Source organism: Toxorhynchites rutilus, chromosome 3 (assembly GCF_029784135.1).
Source record: "Toxorhynchites rutilus septentrionalis strain SRP chromosome 3, ASM2978413v1, whole genome shotgun sequence".
NCBI classification, from domain to species: Eukaryota; Metazoa; Arthropoda; class Insecta; order Diptera; family Culicidae; genus Toxorhynchites; species Toxorhynchites rutilus.
Window position 1 is genome coordinate 301,691,056 of NC_073746.1, and position 27,510 is coordinate 301,718,565.

General features: G+C 39.9%; 2 protein-coding genes across 2 annotated transcripts in view; one reads left to right on the top strand and one right to left on the bottom strand.

The window, feature by feature from the left end:
* Window positions 1-308: 308 nt before the first annotated feature.
* The window catches only part of LOC129778401 (nuclear cap-binding protein subunit 1), a 51,208-nt gene continuing 24,006 nt past the window's right edge, over window positions 309-27,510 (top strand). Inside the window, exons 1-3 of the mRNA XM_055785283.1 lie at window positions 309-498; window positions 586-1,921; window positions 1,989-2,092. Of these exons, the coding sequence (XP_055641258.1) occupies window positions 453-498; window positions 586-1,921; window positions 1,989-2,092 (1,486 nt within the window). The 5' untranslated portion in view covers window positions 309-452. The remainder of the gene's footprint in view (window positions 499-585; window positions 1,922-1,988; window positions 2,093-27,510) is intronic.
* LOC129778400 (mucin-2-like) lies at window positions 13,082-26,831 on the bottom strand. Its single transcript, XM_055785282.1, has 3 exons — window positions 26,337-26,831; window positions 17,285-17,526; window positions 13,082-17,033 (listed from the first exon to the last, which is right to left on the bottom strand). The coding sequence occupies exons 1-3, from the start codon at window positions 26,382-26,384 to the stop codon at window positions 13,436-13,438; spliced, it is 3,888 nt and encodes a 1,295-aa protein (XP_055641257.1). The 5' UTR covers window positions 26,385-26,831; the 3' UTR covers window positions 13,082-13,435.

The window sequence follows — 27,510 nt, forward strand, 5'->3', positions numbered from 1 at the left end:
CGCTTATTCGAACGATGCCTACTTTGTTCGGCTTTCGCGAATTTATGTGAAAAAGACGGGATGATTTTATAGAATTTCATTCTCATCCAGTTCATCCACTACTTTCGCATGTGAAAATACAAAAATGGCGTATCTTAGCAATAACAAAACAAACAACCCCCGCTCCACAAACCGTAATCCCCTTCTCATTGCAGTGATGATGTTTCTTCACCTGTTATACATTTATACAAGCACCTTGCTCTGAATCGGGTAGTAATGACGTCATGCGCTACATTCAAAAGTTGTTTACCTTCGCGAGGACTACCTTGCTTTGTATGCCGTGAGCGTCGGGAATTGTCTTGGAAGTGTATTTCGTCGTGCAGATTTTTCGTTATTCTACCGTAAAACTCCCCGTAAAACGAACAACTTGGTGCAATTTACATCGGCGGCTTACCGAAGGACAGCACTGAAACATGAATCGTCGCCGCGCTTATGAGGATGACGGCGATTTCTACGGTGGTAAGTGATGCTTTTCGCTCTCGCCTCTAACCTGTAACTTCGATCGCTCCGCAATTTGTCAACTGAACCGAATTTCTTTTTTTGTAGAGCGAAATCGCAAACGTCGCCGGATGTCCGAGAACCAGGATGTGGAAGAACGTTTGGAAGCGCTGATTCTGCGAGTTGGCGAAAACAGTTCGTCCTCGCTGGAATCTAATCTGGAAGGTTTGGTATCGGTGTTGGAGTCCGATTTGGGCAATTTTCGAAGTAAAATCTTGAGATTTCTGTCCGAGTGTCCTATAAAGATGCCCGAGAAATGTACGATTTATTCCACGATAGTTGGATTGATGAACGCCAAGAACTACAACTTTGGTGGGGAACTTGTGGACCATATGGTGAAGACTTTCAAGGAAAGTTTGAAGCAATGCAAGTGGGACACGGCAAGATATGCGCTGCGATTTTTGGCGGATTTGGTGAATTGCCATGTCATATCGACAAATTCTCTACTGCAGTTGCTGGACAATATGGTTGATGCGGCAAATGAGGATTCCGTGCCGCAGGTGCGCCGTGATTGGTACGTTTTCGCGGTTCTATCGACGCTGCCGTGGGTCGGTCGTGAGTTGTATGAGAAGAAAGAATCGGCATTGGAGAATTTGTTGGTTCGAATCGAAGTGTTTCTCAATAAGCGAACGAAGAAGCACCACAACGCGTTGAGAGTTTGGTCAGTGGATGCACCCCATCCGCAGGAGGAATACTTGGATTGTCTGTGGGCGCAGATTCGTAAGCTTCGCCAGGACAACTGGACCGAGAAGCATATTCCTAGACCGTATTTGGCGTTCGATTCCGTGCTTTGTGAAGCGCTTCAGCATAATTTGCCTTTGATTCATCCACCTCCCCATCAGGAGAGCTTTGAGTATCCCATGCCGTGGGTTGTCTATCGAATGTTTGATTACACGGATTGCCCCGCCGGTCCGATTCTGCCCGGAGCGCATTCGATTGAACGTTTCCTGATAGAGGAACATCTTCATTCAATCGTCGAAGTTCACCACTGGGAGCGCAAGGATTGTGCCGCTCACCTGTTGAATCTATCCTACAAGGATAAGATCCCTCTCGAGTACTGCATTGTTGAAGTGATCTTCGCAGAGTTGTTCCACATGCCGACTCCACGCTATTTGGAAATCTGCTACGGATCGATTCTGATCGAGTTGTGTAAGTTGCAGCCCTCGAAAATGCCCCAGGTGTTGGCGCAGGCTACGGAAATTCTTTTTATGAGAATCGATTCTATGAATACCAGCTGCTTCGATCGGTTCGCCAACTGGTTCTCGTATCATTTGAGCAACTTCCAGTTCCGCTGGAGCTGGGACGATTGGGACAGCTGCCTGCTGCTGGAGATGGAGCATCCGAGGCCGAAGTTCATCCAGGAGGTGCTGCTGAAGTGTTTGAGGTGGGTTCCGGGAAAGAAATGTATTTGTTGACAAAAGAATCATGAAAATATGTGGATCTTATTGCAGGTTTTCGTATCACGATCGGTTCAAAGATATGATGCCGGAAACGTATTCAAAGCTGATCCCGAGGGCACCGTTGCCCTCATACAAATATACGATGGAAGGAGCCGGTAAGTACAAGGGCAATGGACGTGTATTCATATTACTGTTGGGTTGTATTGAATTGCTTTGACATTTGGTATAGGCGTGTTAGAGGCGTTTTGTATGTGTCGTACACAAAATTACACGGATAATTAGCACAATTGAGTTTATCCAGAATTTCTAAAAAATGTGTTGACTAAAACCCGTTTTTCTGTCCGGGATTTCTTACAAATTTGCACAAAATTACCGGGTGTTGCTGGTGTTGCGGAAGTCGTGTGAATTTGCTCATTGATGTTGATAAGTTCTTTTTGCTACGATGGAGCTATTTGTAAGCAAGATCTAGACACTCAAAAGAAAGAATGAAAAATTCCACATACTTTGCACGAATACGAACTGATTCACAGTATTTTTGTATAAATGTAATACTTTTACATCGAATGTGTCAAATCTTCATTAGAAACAAACAAGAAACAACTTGTCTTGCTTTTTAAGAAAGAAAAGATAAACAAACAGCAATTTACCCGCTTGGTGGCATTTTTAGAACGAAATCCTGGCGTATCCAGAGGATGTAAATTTGTTTATTTGGACTCGATAAATGCGCTATGGGTTGTAATTGAAGACTAAAAATGTAGCTCCCGTAGACCGATTGAAACATTGCGAAAGGTCTAATTTCGATTGTCCTCAATGAATAGAAAATTTTTGTTTCTATTTTAAGGATTAGACTAACAAGTTGCAACCCCATAAAATGGCAATGGAGGCCACAGGCCCAAAACGATCATTATGATTAATTATGTATAACATTGATTTGTTAATATTTTGAATATAAAATAATAACTGTAATGTATTTCCAACATTGCAGAGCTGGTTTTTGCAATTCAAACATTCGCAATTGATGGACAAGGCCCGAATCAGGACGATAACTAGATCGATTGGTCTTTTGTTTTACGTAATAGATATTTTCAACGATGTTGTTTTGAAGACATACTTTGAATGAAATAATATTTAAGTTTCAAATAAGGGAAAAATGAATCTATCATTGCAAAGCTTACAAATCATAATTTTTAAATTATTCTCTAGTTCTTTCTCCATAGTTTTAATATCCGTCTAAAAAACCTGAATCATTTTCTGCTTTTGGCAAATTCCTTCAAACTCATCAGATGTTCCATATGAAACATATGCTTCTGACCGACACTACTGACCAGTTTCTGTTATAACAATTATATCAAACCTCATGTCCCGCATATCAAATTACACCCAGGTTTTTTTTTACGCGGGGGATACGTACCTCGGACAAAAAAACCGCGTAAAAAAACCGCGTTAATTGGAAAATCCGCGTAAAAAAAACCGCGTTAATTGGAAAATCCGCGTAAAAAAAAACCGCGTTAATTCGAAAATCCGCGTAAAAAAAACCGTGTTAATTGGAAAATCCGCGTTAATTGGAAACTCCCCGTAAAGAAAAAAAGGTCACATAAAAATCCTCTTGAGAATCGTGATGGGGTGCGGCATACGCTCTGAGGGAGCTTGAAAGGGAGAGATATGAACTGAGAGAGCGAAGTGATGTTCCTCAGGTTTACGCGCAAAAATCATGCTTATTTCATTCCTAAATGGGATTGATGCTATGCATGAATTTCATTGTGTGTGGCTCTCGACGAGCGGACTTAAATACATGTACATGAATCTTTCTTCCCCCAGCCGTTATGTGGGGTTGGATGAAACTTCGTTGCACACGAAGGTCGTACGGAGGATTTCTGCTTCGCAGTGGTGTGCTCATCAACCCATTCTTGCACAAGCTTTATGCTATCTCGAGATACTTCTTCTTGCACTTGCAGATTCATCAGCTAGCGACCCAGCTTGTATCTCTCCTGGAAATGCTTTCTCTGCAGCGCTAATTGCCTCTGTTCCAACTCTAACTGCTTCTGGTCTAATTCTTTCTGTTCTGTCAGGCATTTGCGTTGCAAAATCTGTCCTCCGACTTGACGGGGTCGTTCTCATCGAAACTGGCATAGGCGGTGGTGAACAACGCGGGCAAATTGAATCTGTGTTCGCTACAGATGCATCGAACCTGGCACATAGGTGCGGCACTAATATCCGTCAATAGCACTAAGTTCCGTCATATGGTCTCAGGAAGCATGAGGGACAGATTTGATATTGCTCAGTTTTTTTTACGCGGTGACCGCGTTAATTGGAAAATCCGCGTAAAAAAAAACCGCGTTAATTGGAAAATCTGCGTAAAAAAAACCGCGTTAATTCGAAAATCCGCGTAAAAAAAAACCTCGTAAAAAACCGCGTAAAAAAACCGCATAAAAAAACCTGGGTGTACACGAGAATGGGAAGGATAAGAGAATTAAACTTCAGAATCCCATATGGGAGTAGCTCAGAATATACTGACCATGAGATGGATAAATTCGGGTTTATTCTGAGATATAGAAGATATTAGAAGATATAAATTGTAGAAACGGTTCTTAAAAAAGGATTCTAACGTTGACCTATACTACATACTTCTCACTATTCAAACGAGTAAGACACAGCTGAGTACAAGAGGATGCGAGATATCGATTATTAAACTCATTATAGTCATGCTTTATCTCTAGAGTAATTTGTAGAAAGAAGAAATAAAATTACATTCCCATATGTTCAACAACTACATTATTCAAGAGCAACCAAGTATTCCTCCTCATCTTCGAACCAGCGTTTCATTCAGCAAACTAACACACCAAGCAAATGATTCATGGAATGACTCCGAATTAGGATTGGGCGATCTCGGATCGATTCTTAGAAGATCGATCTTTTCCTTTCAGTTTTCCGAGTTTTTGGATCGATCTTTTGTACTCGAGAAAATCGATTTTTTTTACCTTCGATCTTTTTGTAGATTTGTTTTTCAGTGTACATCGATTTTTTATCTCACCCAAGGCCAACTAGCATTTTTTTGAATCATAATGTCAACATTCGAATCGCTTCTTCTACGATTTATTTCTGTACTAATGCTGACAGAAACAGAACTAGCGGCTGCTACTGAGGGGTTGTACCAGTTGCGCATAGGATCACTGAACTTGATGTTGACATCAATTACAGGCGAAAGGTTGTTTTTCAAGAACTCAAATTTGGTTTTTCAAGAACTTCAAATTTGGCAATTGTTCACATTCTTGATGGTATTGTTTAAATTAAATGACATATTTATGGTACGATTGGTTTTTATGGGATCAGTGTAAGCTGAGTTCTGGGCGGTATCGTTTTGGGCTGTTGTTGAATAGCGGTTGTTGAATCTAATAATGCTTTTTCAATTAATTAAATTATTAAAACGACTGTCTGGACAAGAAAAATGTATTATGTCCTTCATGCTGAGAACCATAACAAAATGCGTTTGATGTTTGAATAGAAATATGAAATTTGTATTCCCTTTATGAAAAAAAAATGAGTGGGTTATATCTATGATTTAACCGCAAGGCTCACGTGGAACTACCTTAGCTTAGCAATCATTCGTTTGTATTGATTAAATTCTTGATTGAATGAAACAGTTTCCAAATTCAATTGAGTTCAATATATTCGCTCTGTGAGTGAAAAAATGAACAAATTCCGTGTAAAGTCAATTCATTTATTGTGATTGATTGTTCTTCGTTACAAGTAAATTTAATGACGGACCTTTTACGTTTGGTGTGATGACTAGAACAAAATATATGTACGGAAGAATTATCAAACGTTTGATGATCCAGCCTAAGGCTGAAAATCTTTCCAATAAAGACAAAAAAAAATTATCAAACGATTATTTTATTTTACATTTCCCTCTGAAGTTTACATCCCAAAAGTGTACATACTTCTCGAATCTCGAATTTGCTTGAAACTGGGAAGTTCATTTGCTTCTAGTGGCTGCACGATTTTCCCAGGTTCCTAAGTTTAGAAGATCATGTTAGGACAGACATATTCCACTCTGCACAAAGGCAAGCGAGGACAAAAGTACTCGCAGTTTGCATTTATTTGCAGAGCCGGTTTCCCCAGAAACCTCGGTTTTGAAGTCTGTGTTAGGGAAACACATTTCAATCGGAACAAAAATACCCACGACTTGCATGAATTTGAAATACCGAATTCTCCAGGCACCTTGGTTTAGAAATCTCTATTAGGGAACACATTTCGGTGGGAACAAAAGCTCCCCCTACTTTCGTGTGTTCTTTTTCTTCTTTTTGGCTTTAAGAGGGTTTAAACTTTTCAGTTCACTCGCCTCTAGGCTCTTTCGTGTGTTTGCAATGCCGATTTCGCTGCTTGGTTTTAAAGACTGTGCTAGGGAACAGTTTTCGATGAGAACAAAAGTCCCCCTACTTTCATGTATTTGCAATGCCGATTTCCCCAAGGCTGCTTGGTTTTGATGGCTGTGTTAGGGAAACCGTAAATCGGGCCAATCAAAACGATGCAGTTAGAGCGTTTAGATAACGACTAATATTTTACAGTTATTCAATTGTTTATCTAATGAAAAACAACATTTTGTTAGTTGCGATAGATGCGTAGAAATATTCCCTATCAAGTGATGCAAACATCTCTCCTATCCAGTACGAAATGTTCGAGCTATAAGCATTCGAAATCTTTCATTTTTTCCTGCATGTTCTGTGTTTAGGTTTTCATTTTACCCTCCATATATTCCGGTTAGACGTAGTCCCACGTCAAAAACGACATTCAAATAGAATAAGCAGATAAATAAAAAACTTTTAAGTTTTCAAAGATCGCAGCAAAAATCAATTCGGCAAAGATCGATTCTTTGGTATTGATTTAATCAGTGGATCGATCCCCACGCCGTTTGGAAAATCGATTCGACAAGATCGATCTTTTTGAAAAGATCGCCCAATCCTAGTCCGAATAGTTGGATTGAAATACCGAATCATCGAGGTATAATCGCAAACTTGTCATTCTAAAACATACGTTCCATTTAGGAATATTATCTCATTCACTTATTATTTCTACCTACATAACGTTCAAACACCTGAAATTATGAAACAGACATGTCTCTCATAAACGGGAATGAACTCTTTCACAATAATGATAGACACAAAAAGATTAAGTGAAGTGTAATTGACGTGAAAGCGTTTGTGACAGTGATGTTCGTGATCAGGCCCGTTTTCTATTGCTTTCATAGTATCGGGACCAAAGGCGCTATATTTTTTATGTTTTTTCTGAAAAGCTGAGGATTTTCACATAACATAAGTCGAAACCAGAGAGGCGTTTTTTTCGATTTTGAGTTATGATTTTTCAAAGTTAACCGATGGTTCGAAAAATCACTGACCGATTCAGATGATTGATATATCAAAATAAAGCCAATAAGCTTCTTTGTAAAAAATGACATTTGCCAATTAATCGGACTCTAGTCGCATGCATCTAGTCTAGTCGCATAGAAATATTGAACGAAGACTGAAAACATGTTAATTTTGAAAAATCATTACTTAACAACGAAAAATAACATATCTCTGATTTTTGTATATGCTATGTATAAAACCTCAGCTTTCTAGGAAAATTATAAAAAAAATAGCATCCCTGGTCCCGAAACCATTTAAACTATGAAAAACTAACACAATTAATAATAACAAAATCAAAATCCCTTTTTTTCGCAAGTCTAATATTTTTTAAAAAAGTCTATCTAATTGGCTTTAATTTTATGTGTCGATCATCTGAATCGGTCCAGTAGTTCAAAAGTAATAAATTTTTGAAAATTTTGAACAAAAGTGAAAAATAATTTTTCGAACCATTGATTAACTTTGAAAAATCATAACTCAAAAACGAAAAAAACCACTCTCTGGTTTCGACATATGTTATGTGAAAAAATCTCAGCTATTCAGAAAAAAATATAAAAAAATATTGAGCCCTTGATCTCGAGACAATGAAAACAATAAAAAACGAATAAAATCAATAATAACGGGAACAGAATTCGAATTCTCTGCAGGTGTAGTATTTTTCCAAAAAAGACCAGGTGATTGGCTTTAATTTGATATGTCGATAATCTGATTCGGTCTAGTAGTTCAAAAGTTATGAATTTTTGGAAAAAAAGAGGAAAAAGTTGATTTTTCGGACAACCCTAAAATGAAAATGGTCACCCTACTGAAAAAATAAAAAAATACGGATCTAATGGTTTGCGATAAGGAACAAAATTACCACTTTTCACGAAAATCTGAGAACCACTATACCGGTTTGGCATGAAATTTTAAAGTCATTTGGCATCGAAAATTTTTTTTCGATTTTCCAAATTTCCTTTACTTCCCCCTTGGAAGATTTTGGAGGATCAAAAAATCAAAACTTTGAGCGCTTTGAGGCACCCCTAAATCATGTCCGATTGAGCTGAAACTTTGCAAAGGTAATTTTTTTGGACCAATAAACAAAATGTGCATGGTCGGTTTGACATGACCATTTTCGCTGCCACCCTAGTGTACATGTCACATGTTTTGTCGTATCTATAAATAGCACATTACTACACAGTTGCCATTTTTGAGCGTAAGAGTATTCCTTCTATACCATTGCATATGGTACATCACACAGTAGCTATGTAGGCCTAAAAGTATTCCTTCAGTTCTTCCTTTTCCAGTTAGGCCACCGGACAGCGGAGACAGTTGATATGCTCATTGTTGTATTATTAATAGAACAACAGCCCGATGTTTTTTGCAGAGCAAAACAGTTGTGTGGATGATCGATCTTATTTCGACCGTGGATCGATCTCCATCGCTGATGATTGTTGCGTGGACGTAGTTATTCTGTAACAACACAAAGATGGTCAATTGATTTTTAAACTCACGATCGATCGCTTACAGGGCGAACGCGCAACCAATGTGGCAACGAAGACCCCCTTGAGTATTGTTTTGAAAAGTATAAAAATAAAGACTGATGAAAATGAAAATGCTGCTTTTGAAAATTAATCATTTTGACGTAGGACTACGTCTAACCGGAAGATATAGGGGGTGAAATGGAAATCTAGGCACTGAACAAGTAGGAAAAAATGCAAGATTTGGAACGCTTATAACTCGAGCATTTCTCAATAGATCGCAAAGGTTTTTGCATCAATTGATAGGAAATATATCTACGCATCTATCATAACGAATAACATTTCATTTTTCTTGAGATAAATAATTGAATAATTGTGAAATATCAAGCATTGTCAAAATGCACTTTGTGCCCATTTTTGATTGGTCCATTTTGTGCTCCTCAAATCGAACCGACCAAAACGGGCAACCAGAGCAGCAGCGAAATAGAATGAACCACGATTGGAAAAGAAAAAGAAAAAAATGAACGAAACATTGGTCGCAGTCTCACACATGCGTAATTCTCGAGCCAGCCAGTCAGCTTAAAAATCCTCGCTCCGCTGCCGTAACAATCATTCTCGTTCAAACCGTACACCACATCGGTTCGCATCACAACACATCAACAAACCAACCCAAGCAGCCATGTCCGGACATGGTAAAGGAGGAAAAGTTAAGGGAAAGGCAAAATCCCGCCCGAACCGTGTTGATCTGGAGTTCCCCGCAAGAGTAGCTAGGCCGAGCGCGTTAGTACCAGTGCACCAGTCCACCTAGCCGGCGTTATATAGTTTCGACCGCCGAAGTGATCGAGTTAGCTGGTAAAGCTGCTCGCGACGATAAGAAAACCCGCATTCGGAACAGAACACATTCGGTTCGGTAGACATCAACACAACAGGCAGTTGCAGCGAGTGGCGAGTGGCAAACGCAATCGCAAAACGGCATCAGGTAGCAGAAGAAAAAAGTTTGTTCTTTATACAAACTGCTTTAGTGGCAAATCCAGAACAAGGCGGCATCGAGGGCGTTCGAAATGGTTTTTTTTCAAAACCACGAGTACTAAGTTTTCTAAATTGGAACCATTCCATAAAACAAGGCGCTTTTCAGGGCCATTAAACCTTCCAAAAAAGAGTTTAGGAAATACAGTTCAATGCTCTCTAAAACAATATCCAAAATAATAATAAAACACAAATTGATTTTTTCATAATTTGTTTGTCAGGATATGATGAGTATGTGAATTTGGCAGTTGTTCTGAGCTTATTGATTTTCACCAATTCTTAAATTGCTTCTAGATTGAAAGTACAGTAATTTACACTTATCTCGACATTTAGCTAATTGGACGGACCAGTAATGCGACATATTTAGTTGGACATTTTTGTAAACATAGAGTTCGGGGTCCAAATTATGACCCCACATTGAAGGTCGACACTGTACCACTGTCATCGCAAATGTTCAATTACAGGTTAAAATTACCTCCAATCCGATACTGAGTGGTGGTAATGCGACGTGCCATTGAATGTAATTTACTGTAAAATATGTCACAAGAAAGGTTTAGCCGAACAAGATGGGGATATCGAGTGATAACAAAACAATAAACTCTTTAGATTGAATATAATTTTGTGATCCTGAAAAGGACCCTTTTTCGCCTGCATGTGAATCCAACGAGCGAACAAATCGTAATGAATGTATTTTTTTGCCATCGCTCCCTTTTAACGCTCATTCGTTCGTCTCGTTGGACTCGCCCCTCTGGCTGAGTCTGCCGATTTGTCTCTATCCTGTGAGTGTGCACCGCTAGAGTATAAAACACGCGGACCCCAAAAAAATATCTTATTTTCTTTCAAACCGTAAACCCGTGTGGTTGTACGGCATCGGCATCGTGGACGTAACAAAGGAGGACAAGTTAAGGGAAAGGCACAGTCTCACTCGAACCGTGCAGGTCTCCAGATCCCTGTTGGTCGCATTCACTGATTGCTCCGCAAGGGTAACTAGGCCGAACGGATTGGTGCCGGAGCACCAGTATACCTAACAGCGATTATAGAGTTTCGGCCGTCGGAGTGCTCGAGTTGGCTTGCAAAGCTGCTCATGACAATCAGAAAACCCGCATCAAGAACAGAGCAGCTTCGGTTCGGCGCTCATCAAGGCAAGAATTAGTTTCAGTGAGTGGCAAAGTGTTTCTCCGGCACGTCGCATTGAATGTAATTTACTGAACAACATGTCACAAGCTGGATGGGAAGAAATATTCCAACTGTGAAAGCTGTGGCGAGTGGCAAACGCAATAGCTAAACAGGAAGGTTTAACCGAACAAGATGGGAATATCGAGTGATAAAAAAAACACAACACCAAAGGTTCTTTTCAGAACCATCAACATATTCATGAAGAGTAAACAGTAAACTAATCCATTTTTAAGGTAGATAGGTAGGTATTCACGTAGGAGAAGAAAATAAAACAATATATTTAAAATATATATTTAACAAAAGCTGTCCCCTTTGTATAGTCCTACGTCACTCCGGTTATGTCCCCGACATTACCCACCCTTCTTTTTTTGGGTTGATCTCTTCCCGATCAATCAGCAAAACTTCCAAGCTGTCGATGCTCCCAGGCTTTGAAGTCTGTGTTGGGGAGACCGTAAATCGGGCCAATCAAAACTTGGCAGTTGGGGCGTTTAGGTAACGCTTGACATTTTACAGTTATTAAATTGTTCATCTCATCAAAAATATAATTTTATTAATTTTGATAGACGCGTAGAAATATTTCCTATCGATTGATGCAAACATCTTTCCGATCTGTTAAAAAATGTTCGAGTTATAAGCATTCGAAACACGGGTAGGGTTAGCACACAAACCGGCAGAACAAATGTAGGGGAAAAAGTTCTTCCAGTTTTCATGAATTTAAACCGTTTAGAGATTGGCGAATTGTAATGTATAGCATATCAAACAAATCTTAGAGAATTTCCGATTCGATTGGTATGCAAATCATGAGAATTCGTTCACAGTGAAAATGGTTATTAACGTTAGCTTTATTTCATGAAAACGTGACCTGTTTTCTGATTCGGGACCCTTCCTGAAAGACGTAGTTCTACGTCAAAAAAACCGCTTTCTATCACATAGTCTCGTTCCTGCTAGCGAGCGAGTCTTACTAGATGGTGATGTCACATGCAGCAGTATTGCTTGATACGCTTGATGTCACATCAATGAGCGAATTTGTCTACAACTTCAAATCCGAGGAAGTGATGAGCCATTTCAGGAGGCTAAATGTCTCACTAATGATTCAAATCCGAGACTGAGGCTTGCACCAAGTCGGTTTTCATGAGAGTGTTTGTGTATATTTACATCAAACAGACACATCAATGTTGTTTTTATTGAATGGCCAGGGATCACCTTTTCTCTGAATTTCCTAAAAACTTATCATTTATTCTTCACTACTATCCTTGTTACTATCTATACCATTAGTTTTTCCTGGAAGATCTTGATGTAATTAATAATCGTAATTGACGAATTTACGTTGGATTTACAACCAGATGGCGCAGCGAGTAAAATGAGGATGTTTTGTTTTTTTAATATGAAATTCGTTTAAATTTGTTAGAAAAATCCGAATTTTCCTTCAAATTTCTCGAATTTAAGTATTCTTTCCACGCTGAAAAGGTTAGAAAATCATCATTTTACAATGTGTTATGTATATTACGAGGAATGGCTTGTTATAAGTATTGTAACTTTAATTTTTTTCAACTAAGTAAACGATGAATAAGGTGTTTTGCGCTAAAAATACTGCAAATCCTTCTCGTATCGACCCCTACATAATCAATGATATCAGCCAATTTGATATGATATCGATTTCATCGCAATTATTCTTAGTATCAATAACCGGTATGCATTGTCAAACATAAAATTTTCGAAGATTGTCTATGACTTTGGTCAAATCACGTGTTGAAACCATCGTAAATATACCAAACTCCAACTTTCTTACCATATACTGACGACATTCAATGGCTGAAATGAATCTAAATTGAAATAAAATGAATAATCACCACCGAATCTTGCTTTTCAGTGCATAAAATAAACAAACACCCTCACTTTTGTGGTTCTGAGCTCTAATGTAGATGTCGCATGAGCTGATTCAGCTTTGCGTAAATTCGTCTATTAAAATAAAGAATCTATTGTAGTTTGTTCATGTATGTTTATTCTCAAGTGAATCTCTGAGTCTTGACCGTACGGATCCTGGAAGTATAAGCTGTCATCTGAATGCACTTTGAAACGCCTATGATTTGGAAATCATAAATTATTGTTTTATTTTGACACAAACAAAATAACAAATTTTCCCTCCGATAGTTCTCACAGCTCGCCGGTTGTGTTCGAATCTCGAGTTTCAGATGGTCGTAAAATATCGGTACATCTTCCCAACACTTTTCTGTTCGCTCTCAAACATGAGTTCATTCCGATGATTACTTAGCTAACTTCTTGGTTGTCATCTCTTCCCATTATTCTCCCTTCACTTTGATATAAATATTATAAGTTACGCATTAAATTAATTTGGTATCATTTGCTTAATCACTAGCTATAATATCGTTTGCTCTCTCATTCTCTCCGCTCACTAGCCATCACACGCTCCTCCCCCTCGCTAATTGTCTACACTAACAGTCGTTTCGCTCCTACTGCTGTCCCCGTCGTCTGTCGGCTTGGTCTCGCTTCCGTTTTCCTCGTGATCGTTCTTTCCCGCGACGGTTACTTTCGTTTGCTCTTCGTCTGCGCCGCCGCTGAAGACGGTACTCTCCGTTATCGGTGGTTCGTTCGTGCTGTCCACAACGATCGAGGCAGACATCGAAATGGTAGTCTCCGGCAATTCCTCCTTGTGGTCAATTTCGTTCGTTTGAAGCGTTATGTCCTGGAAATCTCTATCCCGTTCGGTCTGGTTAGCGATAGCGCGGGCGTGATTGATGATCGACATGGTGATTTCGTGGAAGGTTGGTGTGAACGCGTCACTGGCTTCGAACAGCACCATATTGCTGTTGTTCGTCTCGACGGGTGTGACGGTTGCCTTGATCATCTGATAGTCTGAGTCCAAACTGTCGGATTGTTTGGAGGTCATCGGTTGCGCGAGAAGTACTTCTCCTTCTTCGGTGGTCGTGTCACGTTTGGATTTTTCATTGCTCTCGTTTTTGATATTGAACGGCGCCACGATACTTTCCTCTGGTTGGTGATCATCGGCTTCCGTTGTCGATAGATGATCCAGACGGTTGCTGTCGAAAGCGGATGCGGTGATTCCTGGGACTGGTCGAATCGTTGAGGTTGTTGTGCTGGTGCTGCCGCTGCCACTGCTGCTGCCGTTCGTTCGCATCCGGTGCAACTTCATGGAATGTTGGGAGGCGGAAGGAGTTCCCGGAGTGGTGACGCGACGTTGGGTGTAGCGAGAACGGCCACGCGAAGCACGGAGTCTGTTCAATTTGTTCTCCAGACTTGGGCGTGATGTTCCCTGGGGAGGTTGCGTGACTGGTGTCTGGGATTTGCTAGCGTCTAGGGCCGTTCGTTCCGACGAAGACGAAGAAGCTTGTTCGACGCTAGCAGATGACAAGGAAACGGAGCTCGTTGGAGCCTGATCTGCCGGGCTGGTGCTGGTTTTGTTGCGGAAACGTTTCGGGATCCACTTCAGTATGGGTTTTTCGGTGAACGTGGCGGCCGGAGAGTTGTGAGCGTTCTTGATGACCAAACGGGGCCGTAAGGTTGTAACGACGTAATCTGATTTCGAGTTGTGGTTAACGTACGAATGGTATTGGGAAGTTTTTTCAGTGGAGTCGGAATTGGTGAAGCCGCCACCAGTGGATGCTGAAGTGGTGGCCGTGGTAGATGCTGGCGTGGTTAGCGAAGTTGGGATCGGAGTTGTCGTGCTTGTGTAAGACTGGGTTACGAAGTTTTTCGGTTTGTGTGCTTTATGATACTGCTTCGGATTGGTATAGTAGGTATTGAAGTCTTTTTCCGGGGGTGGCAACTGGACGGTCAACTGAGATTCGGGTCGATGCGTGGCGGAATCTGGACCCTCGCCAAACTTCAGCGGTTTATGGCTCGTAACGGTCACGTGATGGTGGTTGTTAGCTGGGTTCTTCCGTTTGGGACCCTGCTTCTTGGGAACTTTCTTAACATGCGCTAACTCGACAACTCTCGATGGGACAAAGTCGAAGTTTTCGTGATGGTTGAAATAGTGGAAACTCTTGAGCGTTGATGATATTGGTGTTTCTATTTGAGGCGGTACAATCGTGGCCGACGGAACACCTTTGTACGAAGCTGGATGTGATGTAAACTTGGCGGTAAAGTTCGGTACCGCTGTAGATGCTGGTGGACTGGCGGTAGTGAAGGATATCGGCGTTGTTCCGGGCGTTCTGTGATAGAAGGGATCCGTCTCGGCGTACAATTTTCCACCATCGCTTGGCGAACTTTGCTCGTCAATGAAGTTGCTGAAGAAATTGCTTTGTATCGACGATGAATAGCCAATGGAGGGAGTGAACGAGTTGTCGGCTGCCGTGGATACTGGCAGATCGGTGGTGCTCTTTGGTGTGACTGCGTTTTCTATCCCAAATGATTGAAATTTGGGCGAAGCAGACTCAATCGGTGGATTCCCAGTGGTGACTGGTTGTTCCTGCTTGTGTCGGTGCGGGTCACCGGCGCTAGTTGCGGGTTGGAATGCTGGGGCTATGAATTTCTCCCGCAAACCAGCGGGTGACGCTTGGGCCGTTGGTAAAGCTACGTAGCGTGGTTTTGAGGCTGTTGGGCTTGTTTGTGGGCTGGTTGATGGTCTCGGAGTATATCTCGCTGCCTGCGATGTGATGGAACCTTTCGAAGTGGTTGGGATACTGTTGGGGAAGTGCTGAGGGAACTGATGCGATTGGTTGACATATCTGCTGGGTGTCTCATGGGCTGGATGATGATGATGATGTTGTGGTGCCAGGTATGGATTTGGTGGTGGATAAAGGTGAACCGGCCCTTGCTGCATTATTCGGATTGGAACTGCGTGGAGAGTGTCCTGTTGCTGGGGGTAGATCTGTCCCTGTGGAGGAAGCAACTGAAGGTGAATTGGGATCGCGATCGGAGCCTGGGATACCTGGATCATGTGGTTGGGAGAGATGGGAATGTGATTCAGCATTAGCTGGTTCTGTGGAGTGAAGATTGGAATTGATTGGACGAGGTTCTGGGGCAGTGGTTGAAGTGGTGGCGGATTATTTTGCTGTGGATAGAAGGGTTGATTCTGGCTTTGCAACAGTGACTGTTGTTGTTGTAGTTGCTGCTGATGGTGATGATGGTGAATGTGCGTTGGTTGCGCCGGTAGAAGAGGCGTTGACTGTCTTTGAGTTTGTGAGACAATACTATTTTCAGTGCTGGGTCTAGCTTCATAGTTATCAGTTGCTCCTCGGAAGTCAACCAATCGGGTGTAATCTCGCTGAATGTTGCTCGGTGCTGGAGAGTGAGTTTCCTTGAAAAGAGGAGGCATTGGGGGAGCAGTTGGCGCTAGTGGGGCGATTGATGGTCGCTGCATGTGGATATGATGGTAATACTTCGGAACTGACTGACTTGTAGTGAAGCTTTCTGGGAATTTCACTCTATTTCCCAGTCGATATCCATTCGATACGTACGGATGGTGATGATGTTTTGGGGTACTTTCATCCGACCAGAGCGTCTGGAAGAGGAACTCCCCGAGTGTCATCGATGGCTGGGTTGGTCTAATGTATCGGGTACTTCCGAACGCAGGATGATATGGAAACATCGGATCGAACACGGTACGCTCGATGAATTGATCGTTCTTCTTCATCATTGGCATCATCATGTTCGGGGCAGATAGTCCAAAGTAACGCGGATAATCCTCATCCCTAATGACGAAACTTCTATTCACGATAGCATTTTCATCGAGCATAAAATCCTTCACAGGTGCGACGGTGAACTTAAGCTCATACCGATGGCCACGCAGTTCGTCCCGGTGTCGAATCCGTTCCACCTTCCAGAAGGCACTAACATTCCGACCTGTCGGACGAATGTTCGCGTCGTCTTGAATGAAGAAGTACGCCTCGTCGTTTTCCTTCTCCAGCCTTCCATGGGCCAGCTCCACAATGTCTCCGAACCGGGGAACGCTCAAATCCACAGCGCCAATATATGGCGCACCGTAAATGGCCCTTTGCTGCTGCATAATGTACATTGGCTGCTTGGTGGTCGTGCTGCCATCGACTGACTTTGCGCTGTGAAAGAAAACAAAAACAAAAGTGGGAGTTTCAGGAACTGTTCCAAATCATTGCTTCTAATGCACCGCAGTTCTAATCTAAATATTATACAATTTTGGTTGGTAATAACAAAGACAAAAGTTATATAATTCCACCATTGTTCGGTGTTATGTTTATTTTCTGCTTTGATGGCGCAGGTGGAATGGAAACATCATCAAATGGGTTGTTTTCATTAGCATACCGTACATTCAGTAGATCACCCGGCTTACCTTGTTTTGTTATCATTCAGCGCCAGGAAGACTGTCTCCTTTAGCACCTCCTCCCAGGGCACGGCGGTGCCGACGGCGGTTCCCTGCTGCGCAGGAACGACATTGTCCAGGACCCCCGGACCAGTGGTGAACTCGTGGGGTCGGTAGTACAAAATCTTGCCCGGATAGGTCTTGAGCTGGTGTGGTGTCAGAATGATATCACGGTTGCTGTAATACTGGCAGTGGCTGCCGGTAACGGAAATCTGCGAAAAAAACGAGTAGCGTTCAGCAGCTGCGCCCTTGATTGTTCGTGCGATGCTAATCCTATGCATAAAAGTTGCTGCCTTAATTAGATTCGGCTGCTTTATTTCTCTATTAAAGGCGCTGGTTCTAGGCGAGTGCGTTTTGGGGGAGTGAACAAACTTTGGTGTGAAATCGGTGGCATGTTGTCTTGAGGAATTAACAAATGCAAATTTTGGGCAGCATGGTAGAGTGCAGGCAAACCAGCTTTATTCAATTATTTTCGAAAATTTGGCGCCGGTTCAGTGTCAAGGCCCTAGTGGGTTGTGCTAATTATTTTTGTGGGGGCTTTGAATACCGAGAACGATTCTCACGCAAGATGATTTATTGCTGCTTGTTGGACCTCGAGCGGAAGTTAGAAATGGTTTACTTGACATCGTCCGACGATATCAATTTCGTGGTTGTTTTCGATTAATTGCTGATTTCTGACAGAGGGAGGTTTGATGGTCATTTTGTTGCTTGTCGTTAATTGATTGAGGTGCATGCGGATGACGTATCCGTCATGTCGTATATTATATTGAGTTGCTCGAAAAGTAATTGCCGATTTTTTCATCACAAATAAAATACTGTATTTTGTACATAAAGTACATAGAATCCCCCCCTTATGCGTGTGGGATGTACATCATTTTTAAGCTTAAACTCACGTTTTGGAATATTTTACGAATAAATTTACATCGTGGTGTGTGTAGATGTAGTGGACAAAAATATCGAGAAGAAATAAAAACTCGATTTTTTTCTGTTTTTTTCAGATTTTTTATGCTAACCCAATTTTTTGCCAACTAATTCAATAGCAAATCCAATTAGCCTTATCATCCAGCTTGTTCAATTGATAATGATCGCTTCGCGAATCGAAGGTAGTTTCGGAAGGTAGTAGCGAATTGCATCTATTGTTTGCATACATTTTCCAATCAATTTTTTTCGGCGAATGTTTCCAAAGTTTAACAATTTAACCAGATTTTTTAAAGAAATACTGAACAGTAGTTTGATTAGAAATACTCTTTTTCGTAGGCAGTTCCTCGCGCTTCTATTAACACAATAGTAGCCTAATTTTTTCACATTTGATAATTGCCGAAGAATCGTTGAAATTCACAATAGCCCATTTATGACCCACTGAAGTAGATGATGAAGCATGTAAATTTGAGTACTTCTAGGCTTTGAAATTGATGTATAAATTATTTGTGGAAAGCTAAGACTTCTTTACAACATCTAAAAAAAGACAACTATTGAGGAACTGGTACAAATTTGGTACCCCATTTGGACTTAGCTCTTGGCCAATGCTCGGAATTTCTTCATATTACGTCAGCTTATGAAGGGATCTATTGCGGACATTTCCCCGCAAACCGATTTCAAAAATGTTGATTTGGCTCGGAGCTTTGAGCATAGAAGTGAAACAACTCAAATTCGAGTACCCAAGATGCCTGGGTAAAAAATTGGCACCCCATGTTTTTTTATTTTTTCAAATTAAAAGAATCGTCCTCAAATCACTGAAAAATGTATTTTTTGACATTTTCATACAAAATGAAAGTGAAGTACACTATCTTCCGTAAATTAACTCAACTTTGACGAAAAAGCATGCAATTTTACAAAACAAAGAGGAACAAAAAAACGATTTTTTCAAGAAAAAGTGAACAAATTTCATCTCGATTTGTTTCCAACCGGGTCCGGGTCAGACGGGGTGGGTTTTTATCCCCAAATCGGGCGAAATTTAATTTTGCTGCATGGGCATATGCAATACTTAGCATAGTGTATCATCAACACTATGAATACACTACCGAATTTTCACTTTGGAATGAAATCTATGAAATTTGTGATTAAAATCTCGATACACTTACTCAAATTCGTTGAAGAACATCAATTTCTTGATCCAAATCAACTTAAATATTGAAAATCGGCTAACTATTCGATTTTTAATGATTTTTCAAAAGACGCACATGAAATTTTTTCGATATTTCAAAAACAACAAAACTTGATTTTTTTTAAAAAAACACAGATATTTTGGGTTTTTGGCATCTGATGTTTGTTACAAGAACACTTTTTTTATTCACCACCAGAATGCGCTCATTACCGCCGCAGATCCGGGTGGGTACCAAATTACCCACGGGGCACCGAATTTGTACCAGTTCCTCTACTCATTTTTAAATACGCATAAGTGCTCATTTTCGAACGTAATACCTTAAGTAGACTCGAACTTTACATAATTCGGGGGCACACATTTTGCATACATGCTGTCGAATATATACCGGAAATTTGTTATTTTAAATCTTCCCGCTAAACATTTTTCATTTTTTGAAAGTTGGCTCTACTGTCAGTAATATTAATGTCAATTTTGAGCGCTATCTGTCATTTAATTTGTTTACAGAACAAGAACTTTTTTGCGTGGAGATTTTTGATGTGCATAATTTTATTGATTAAACATATTATGTGAAATTTGTTGTTGCAAACAAAATTTCTTGTGCCAAATGTTGCAGAATACATTTCGTGACTCAATTAAGTCGAAAACACGGGTGTATGTATAGTAGAGGTATTCGAAGAAGGCCAAGGACAGATGAACGATTTGCCACGTCAAGAACGACCATCCACCCCTTCAACTGACGAAAAAATCGGCAAAATAGAGGGTATAGCGTTCGGAAATCGTCATTAAGGTTTGATAGAGCTAGCCCGTGAATTAAATATCTCTCACGAGACCAAGACCGTCATGATTTGGTTGATATTTCGGGCAAGAGAAAAGTCGCAGCACGACTAGTGCCAAAAGAGCACAATTTTCTTCAAAAATTTCATCGCAATCAAGTCGTTGGAGACATGCTTGAACGATAAAATTTTGATCCCACGCTCTTCCAACGCATAATTACTGATGATGAAACATGGGTGTACGAGTATGACATGCAAACGAGTGAACAATCATCAGCATCAGCATCATCATTGCTGCAAACCGCTAAAGCAAAAGTTTCAACCGAGTTGAAACCGAAAAAACACGTCAAAGTGGGTCAAAAGTGAAAGTGAAAAGTGAAAAGTGCTGACTGTTTTCTTCGACATCGTGTTGTTGTCCATTTTGGATTCCTTCCAGAGGGCAAAATGTTGTTTATTGTTTATATCAACAGACCTTCAAGGTCCCAATGATTTCAACTTAACCTAATTAAATATAAGAACCGCTGCTTTAGCATGTTTCTGGAGGAATTGAGATCAAATGCGGGAGCAATCGTATTGAAGGTGTGCTGTAGTTCCGTCATTGCGGAATGCATACCGTAGATGGCCCCGTGTGACTGCTTCCTTTGTCCGAAACTCAGATCACCGCTTCGTGGGTCCCGTTTTGACAGCATTGAATCAAAACGAATTCGTTGCGTGATCTGAAAGCTATACAGCTATAGAAAGGTTTTCGATGACTGGATTGTTCGTTGGAAAAAGTGTATTGCTTCAGAAGAGGTCTATTTTGAAGGCGATAATATAAAGGCCTGGCCGGGTATGGAAGTAAAAAGGGGCCCCAAACCAAATCACCGAAAATACTCAAAGTACGTCTATTATGGTGTAACACCACAAATTAAAAAAAAATTATATATTTTTTTATTTTTAGATCCATTAAAACAAAATTTTCATTTGAATGTACCTGTTTGTGATATGTGTTTTTTTTTCAGAATTTTAAAGGGTTTTGCGGTACAATTTTTCAATAATTTGAAATTTTGGAATTATCAAATTAAGTTTTAAGATACAGTACTGCTGAGTTCGTACTTGTTTTTTTTATATTCATGATTTTTCCATAAAATATCGAGTATTAAACGTACTGTTTCAAGGCAATTCTTGAATACAGCTAAAAAAATGCATACTGCGTTGGAAAAAACACAAATTCCCGGTATAAATTTGACAGATATATTACATATTTAGTGAACATAGAGTTGTGGAATCAAAATCCGAAACATAGGATATTTCCAAGTGTGATAGTAGAGCGGTGAAAATTGTGTGAGAATGAACATTTAAAATACCAAATGTCATAACACCTAAACACGGACGAATATAACAAAATTTGAAAAAAAATAATACTTCACTAATTTTTCACAATCTGACCAAAAAGTCACTGATAGGAGGTATCCCTTGAAGTCAGGTCCGGACTATGTGAGCAGCTTCCAACAAAGCTTCCGCATCTTTGTCAAAATACTGATGAGAACTAACAACAGCTTGCAGTAAATCAATTATTTTAAAATGTTTTCCTTATTTTCACCGTCTGAATTTTTATATTTTTATGAAATCGATGAATAATAAAATCGTAAATTCAAATTCATAAGACAAAACATATCAACATCTGTTCTATTTATAGAATTATCCAATTTCGTATAAAAAAATTTGGAAATTCCAAAAAAAAATGACTTTTCGATGGTAATTTTATCATAGTAAGAACTATGAGTATACTACGATACACTATGAGTATTTTTTCTATATTTTCTTTTCCAAGTTATTGAGAGTGTCGTGAAAAAAACCAACGTTTTTAGCCATAGCTCTTATAGTGAACCAATCTAATCTAAATATATATATCAAAATGAAATGCTGTCCCTCTGTCTTTCTGTTTTTCTGTCTTTCTGTCTGTCTGATTCTTATGAACTCGAAAACTACTGAACCGATCGACATGAAAATTGGTATGTAGAGGTTTTTGGGGTCGGGGAAGTTTCTTATGATAGTGCGAGACCCCTCCCCCTCTCTAATGGGAGGGGGGCTGCCATACAAATGAAACATAAATTTCTGCATTATTCAAGAATTGATCAAGCAAACGAATCCAAATTTGTCATGTGAAGGTTTTGGAGTGCAATAAATGTTTCTAGTGTGTGGTTAGACACTCCTCTCCATTCTCTAAGGAGGAGGGGGGGGGGGCTGCCATACAAAAGAAACAGAAAGTTCTGCATAACTCGAGAACTAATCAAGCAGATGGAGCCAAATTTGGCATGTGGAGGTTTTAGGGGGTAAGAAACGTTTCTATGGTGAGCAGACACTCCTCCCCCCTCTCGAAGGCGGGGCTGCCATACAAATGAAACACAAATTTCTGCATAACTCAAAAACCAATCAAGCAAATGAAGCCAAATTTGGCATTTGAAGGTTTTAGAGGGCAAGAAACATTTCTATAGTGAGTAGACACTCCTCCCTCCCCTCTCTAAGGGGGGGGGGGGGGTAGGTGGCTGACATATGAATGAAGCATAAATTTCTGCATTACTCACTAAATAAGAAAATGGAATCAAACTTTGCATATGAAGGTTTTAGGGATCGATGAACGATTCTATGGTGATTCGACACTTCTCCCCACCCTCCCTCCTCTCTAAGGCGAGACTGCCATACAAATGAAACTCAAATTTCTGCATAACTCGAGAACTAATCAAGCAAATCGAGCCAAATTTTCTATCGTGATTCAACACTCCTCCCCTCTCTCTAAGGGGGAGGGGGGCTACCATACAGATGAAGCACAGGTTTCTGCATAACTCAAGGACTAATCAAGCAAATGGAACCAATTTCGGTATAAGGACAATACACGTTTCTATGCTGGTTTGACATTCCTCCCCACTAGCTAAGGGGGGCTGCATTACTCGAGAATCAATCACGCAAACGGAACCAAATTTGGGATGTGAGTGTTTGGGTACGAGAAATGTTTCTATGATTGCATGGTACCTCCTCCTCTGGAATAGAGGGGGGAGGGGTGTTCCAAAAAATTAAAACACATATTTCAATCAAACATATTCCAACCAAACATGACAATTGAAAATTTTTGATGTTTGCGCTAACGAAATTGATCTTTGCTCGAAAGTGGAAATTGATTTTAATGTGATAAAACGCACTCCTATATTGTCTTCTATCTATATAAACAAAAATGGATCGCCGAATGTGTCGATAGAGCAAAACTCGAGGAAGGGATAGTCCGATTTAGGGCTGTCTTCATTCTATCATATTTTTTTTTACATTTATTCCATGTAACGGACAAATATGTTATTTGCAAGTGGTTGGAAAATCTTTAACGAGAATTGTGTCTGAAAATAATCACCTAATAATAATATTATAATGACGAGTTGTTGTAGAAGTACAAGGAATTTTATAGTAAAAGTTAATTTTAAAGGGTAGATTGATCTTCTACAATCAATGAACAGTTCTGCGATTGGACCCATGAACGTGCGCTCAGTAAGAAAACGTGAATGGGATAACGAAATTTAGGCTGGACAGGCGGGACGAAGTTTGCCGGGTCAGCTAGTTTTACTATAAAATCATAATTTAATAAAATTCATAAAATTAAAAAATAATTTTATATTATAATTAGCTGACCCTGCTGAGAATATTCGTTTAAGATTTTTCAATCACTTGCAAATAACATGTTTCTCCGTTACATGGAGTACATGTTTGATACAGAAAATATAAAAAAAGACAACTCAAATCGGACTATTCCCTCCTCGAGTTCTGCGCTTACCAACACATTTGGCGAACCATCTTTATGTATATAGTTATAAAATATAGGAGTGCGTTTTTTCACCTGAAAATCCATTTACACTTTCGAACAAAGATCAATGTCAAACATCAAATGGACTAATAACGCTTGTCAGGATGTAATTGTATGGGAATTCAATTTTCCGAATTCTCCCATTTTCCTTCAGAATTTTCCGAAAACTTTCAACTGTCATATTTGGTTGGAATATGGCTGGTTGAAATATGGGTAATATTTTTATGGGACCCCTTCAACCCTTTCAGAAGAGAAGGGGTGTCAAACCATCATTGAAATATTTATCGTACCAAACAACGCTCACATGCTAAATTTAGCTCCATTTGCTTGATTAGTTCTCGAGTTATGCAGAGATTTGTGTTTCATTTGTATGGCTCTAGAAATGGAGAGAAGTGTCGGACCACCATAGAAACATTTATTGTCCCCTGAAAGCCCCACATACCAAATTTAGTTCCATTTGCTTGATTAGTTCACAAGTTATGCAAGCGATTATTAGCGTTTAAGGATCTCTTTCAGGGGAAATTAACTCGGCCATATAGGGTAAAAATTTCAAAAAAAACCCAAATTGTATCCAAAAAACTACAATAAATACAGACCATTTTCTTCTAATAAAGTTTTATCCTAAATCAGACAGATTCCGAGATATATCCGATTGCAAGCGAACGGATTCCAAATTGGTAGGGCTTTATGCTGAATTTAGCCAAGCTCCTCTATGAAATTTTTTAAAGCACATACATGTTATTAGGCATGAAATTTCTAACGGACATGTAAAAGTAACGTTCATAGAAAATCCTGTGATCAGAATAATGTGATTCTGGCTCCCAAACCCGAGTGGTTAGCGTTACACATGTCGTGATTTCCTGAATTCATTTCCCGTTCTGGCTAGAGCTTTTCTCGCCAAAAAAAGGTCTTGGGGCCTTAGTACACGCATATTCGCGAGCATATCAATCAGAAAAAGATCAAGGCATTGAAATCTGATGAGGAAAGATGGTTGAGATGGCAATACATAATTTTACTATTTCTTACATTCGTATTTGATTGAAAATATTACAGTTGACAACCTTTAATTTTTAGTTTCGACATAATGGGCAAAAATGCGAGTCCTTTAGTAATTCTATAGGCTTTCCCGAAACTTGTCAGTGAATGGTAGACTGTTGCTCTTTTGTTTTGGTCATCACGTTCACATCATCAGACCAATGGTGTGTTTTAAAAATTTTTCGTAATCCGCGGTGATCTCACTCAATTCCGCGGTTTGTAGGGGTTCTATTGTTATTCTCGTAGAATTTTCATTTATGTTTCTCAAATAAGACCTGGTTCCTGGAAAACTTCGTCTTTCCAACATGAGATTACTAAAGATTTTGTTGTCCGATAAAAAGCTTTGAATGTATTTCCGAATGGCAGATTAGAAGATGAGCAAGCTTATGTACAAGTGCGTTTCGAAGTATTTTTGTTCGACAAAAACTTAACTCGTCGTAAATGAAAATTGGAGTATAAGCTCCCATCACGACATGTGTAATATGGATTGTCTCCACTAAAGACAGTATGATAAAATTGAAGTGCAATTAAAATTTTTTGGCCTGTTTTACTTTTTTTACGACTATTTTTTTTAGTTATAGTTTTCAAAGAAAATGAAAAGAATCCCCCTTGTTCTTCACAAAACGCAGAAACTGTTACATTTTAAATTGTGTATTTTTGATCAAGCTTTCCAAATAAATAATAAAAAATGTTCTTTTTTTTAATTTCGGGAAAATTCACATTCTTTTTGGTAAATATATTGCAATTTCACAACACTTAGATAGAAAGATAAAAAGACTGGAACTCTGTTCTATTTCATTCCATTTCTTGTTTTCGAAAGGTATCAATTCTTGCTCAAATCGTGAATATCCGAGCTTTATCGTCAATATCGGATGAATATATTTGATTTGATGTTTGGATTTTAAGGTGCCAACTTTTCGTTCGAGCCGTTCTTATTTCGTAACCAAGGATATTCAAGTAGATAATCATTCGAAATCAATGTATAAGTTAATGAATACACAACTAACATCCTCAATCAATTGTAAGAACCTCATCGGAACTCGTTCATTACAGTCCCCTCAGTGAGCGGCTTTGTTTTGTTAAAGCAAAAATTAATTGACCAACCCATTGTGCTATTGACCATGTTCAATTTGTGTTTCTCTTGGCGATGGCACGTTACCGAAAGCCACCACGGTTTGATGGTTTCCCTAGATTTCGCACTTCGCTGAGGGTGGCGCGTCGTACGCCGCGTTTGTTGTGTTCTTCCGAAGATTGTTAGGAATCAGTATAGAATCAGCTTACCATGAAAAGAATTAAACAAATGTTCATTGTATATCCGATGTAATCCATGACGATTGGTTATCGGTTGCTGGCAGGGGTGGTTATCGCCTTGCTGCTTGCTCTCCGACTCCTGTTGTGGGATAGGCTCCCTTGAATCTTTCTCGGGCTTTGCTGACGAATTTTGTGGGCAAATGTAATCCAGTAAATCACAAAACATTTAAACTTTCTGTTGTCTGTTTCTAATGTGGAACTTTGGTTTTATAGTAACTCTCAGAAGAAGAACATTTCACTCCATTATGGTTTCACCTTCGTGACTTAGCACTGCGTTCTTCACTAATAAATTCACCAACAGTTTTCCTGCTGCAGCTCTTGTGATTACTATCTAGTTCACTCCCCGTGGTTCATCTTGATCGTTACTGTATTTTTTTTCTCTGCACCGAGATTAAGGCACGGGAGGTCTCCGCGATTGCAAACCGTTTCGAGCGAGCGTTTTTCATCAACTGAAAACAATAGCGAAAATCATTTTCTAAATCATGCAATCGCATGGGCAATTCGGAACCATCGTGAAGCGTACGAACCACCAACTTTTGGGGTGGTGGTCCTCTCCATTCATCCTTCTATACCGTAACCCTTAGTGTGCACCGCGGAGTGTTGCCGAGGCTCGGTGGAAAATTTGTACGTCCACCGAGCATCGCGTCGGGGTTCGTCGCTTTTCCGATCCGCGCGAACGTTGAAGTTCCTTTAGCTTTAGCCTTTGTGGGGTGTGGCGCGGCGAGACTAATAGTTGATTGATCGGATTATGAATTTTCCCTCCACAAACTGGGCACTGCCGATTAGTTCGATCGGGCTGATAACGTCTCGTCTGTTGCAACGCACCATCTCCCCATACTCATCACGAAACCAAGACATGACTAGTCGGTTTGTGAACCTTAGGTTTAGTACGAGGGTATGAATTTGCATATTTCTTTATTTGGACATTTCATTGCTTAGTAAATCAATGCACGTTATATAACAGAACACTTTCGTCTTAATGTGTATTACATTCACAATAGTGAAAAAATGAAACATTGATATAAATGAGGCATCTACATGCAAATATAGGTCTTGTCCTCCACGTGGAGGCAAGTTGACGAATATGGTTTGGTCACCTGAAAATCAACAAAATGTAAGAACAATTATTTATTTACCCTTGGTT

What these genes read in the sequence shown, in the direction of transcription:
- LOC129778400 (XM_055785282.1), bottom strand. Translation starts at nt 26,384, where the DNA reads ATGGATTACATCGGATATACAATGAACATTTGTTTAATTCTTTTCATG. An exon ending in TTTGTTTAATTCTTTTCATG is followed by an intron (nt 17,527 to 26,336) that starts GTAAGCTGATTC and finishes TTTTTTTCGCAG; the next exon opens with ATTTCCGTTACCGGCAGCCA. An exon ending in CTGAATGATAACAAAACAAG is followed by an intron (nt 17,034 to 17,284) that starts GTAAGCCGGGTG and finishes TTTCTTTCACAG; the next exon opens with CGCAAAGTCAGTCGATGGCA.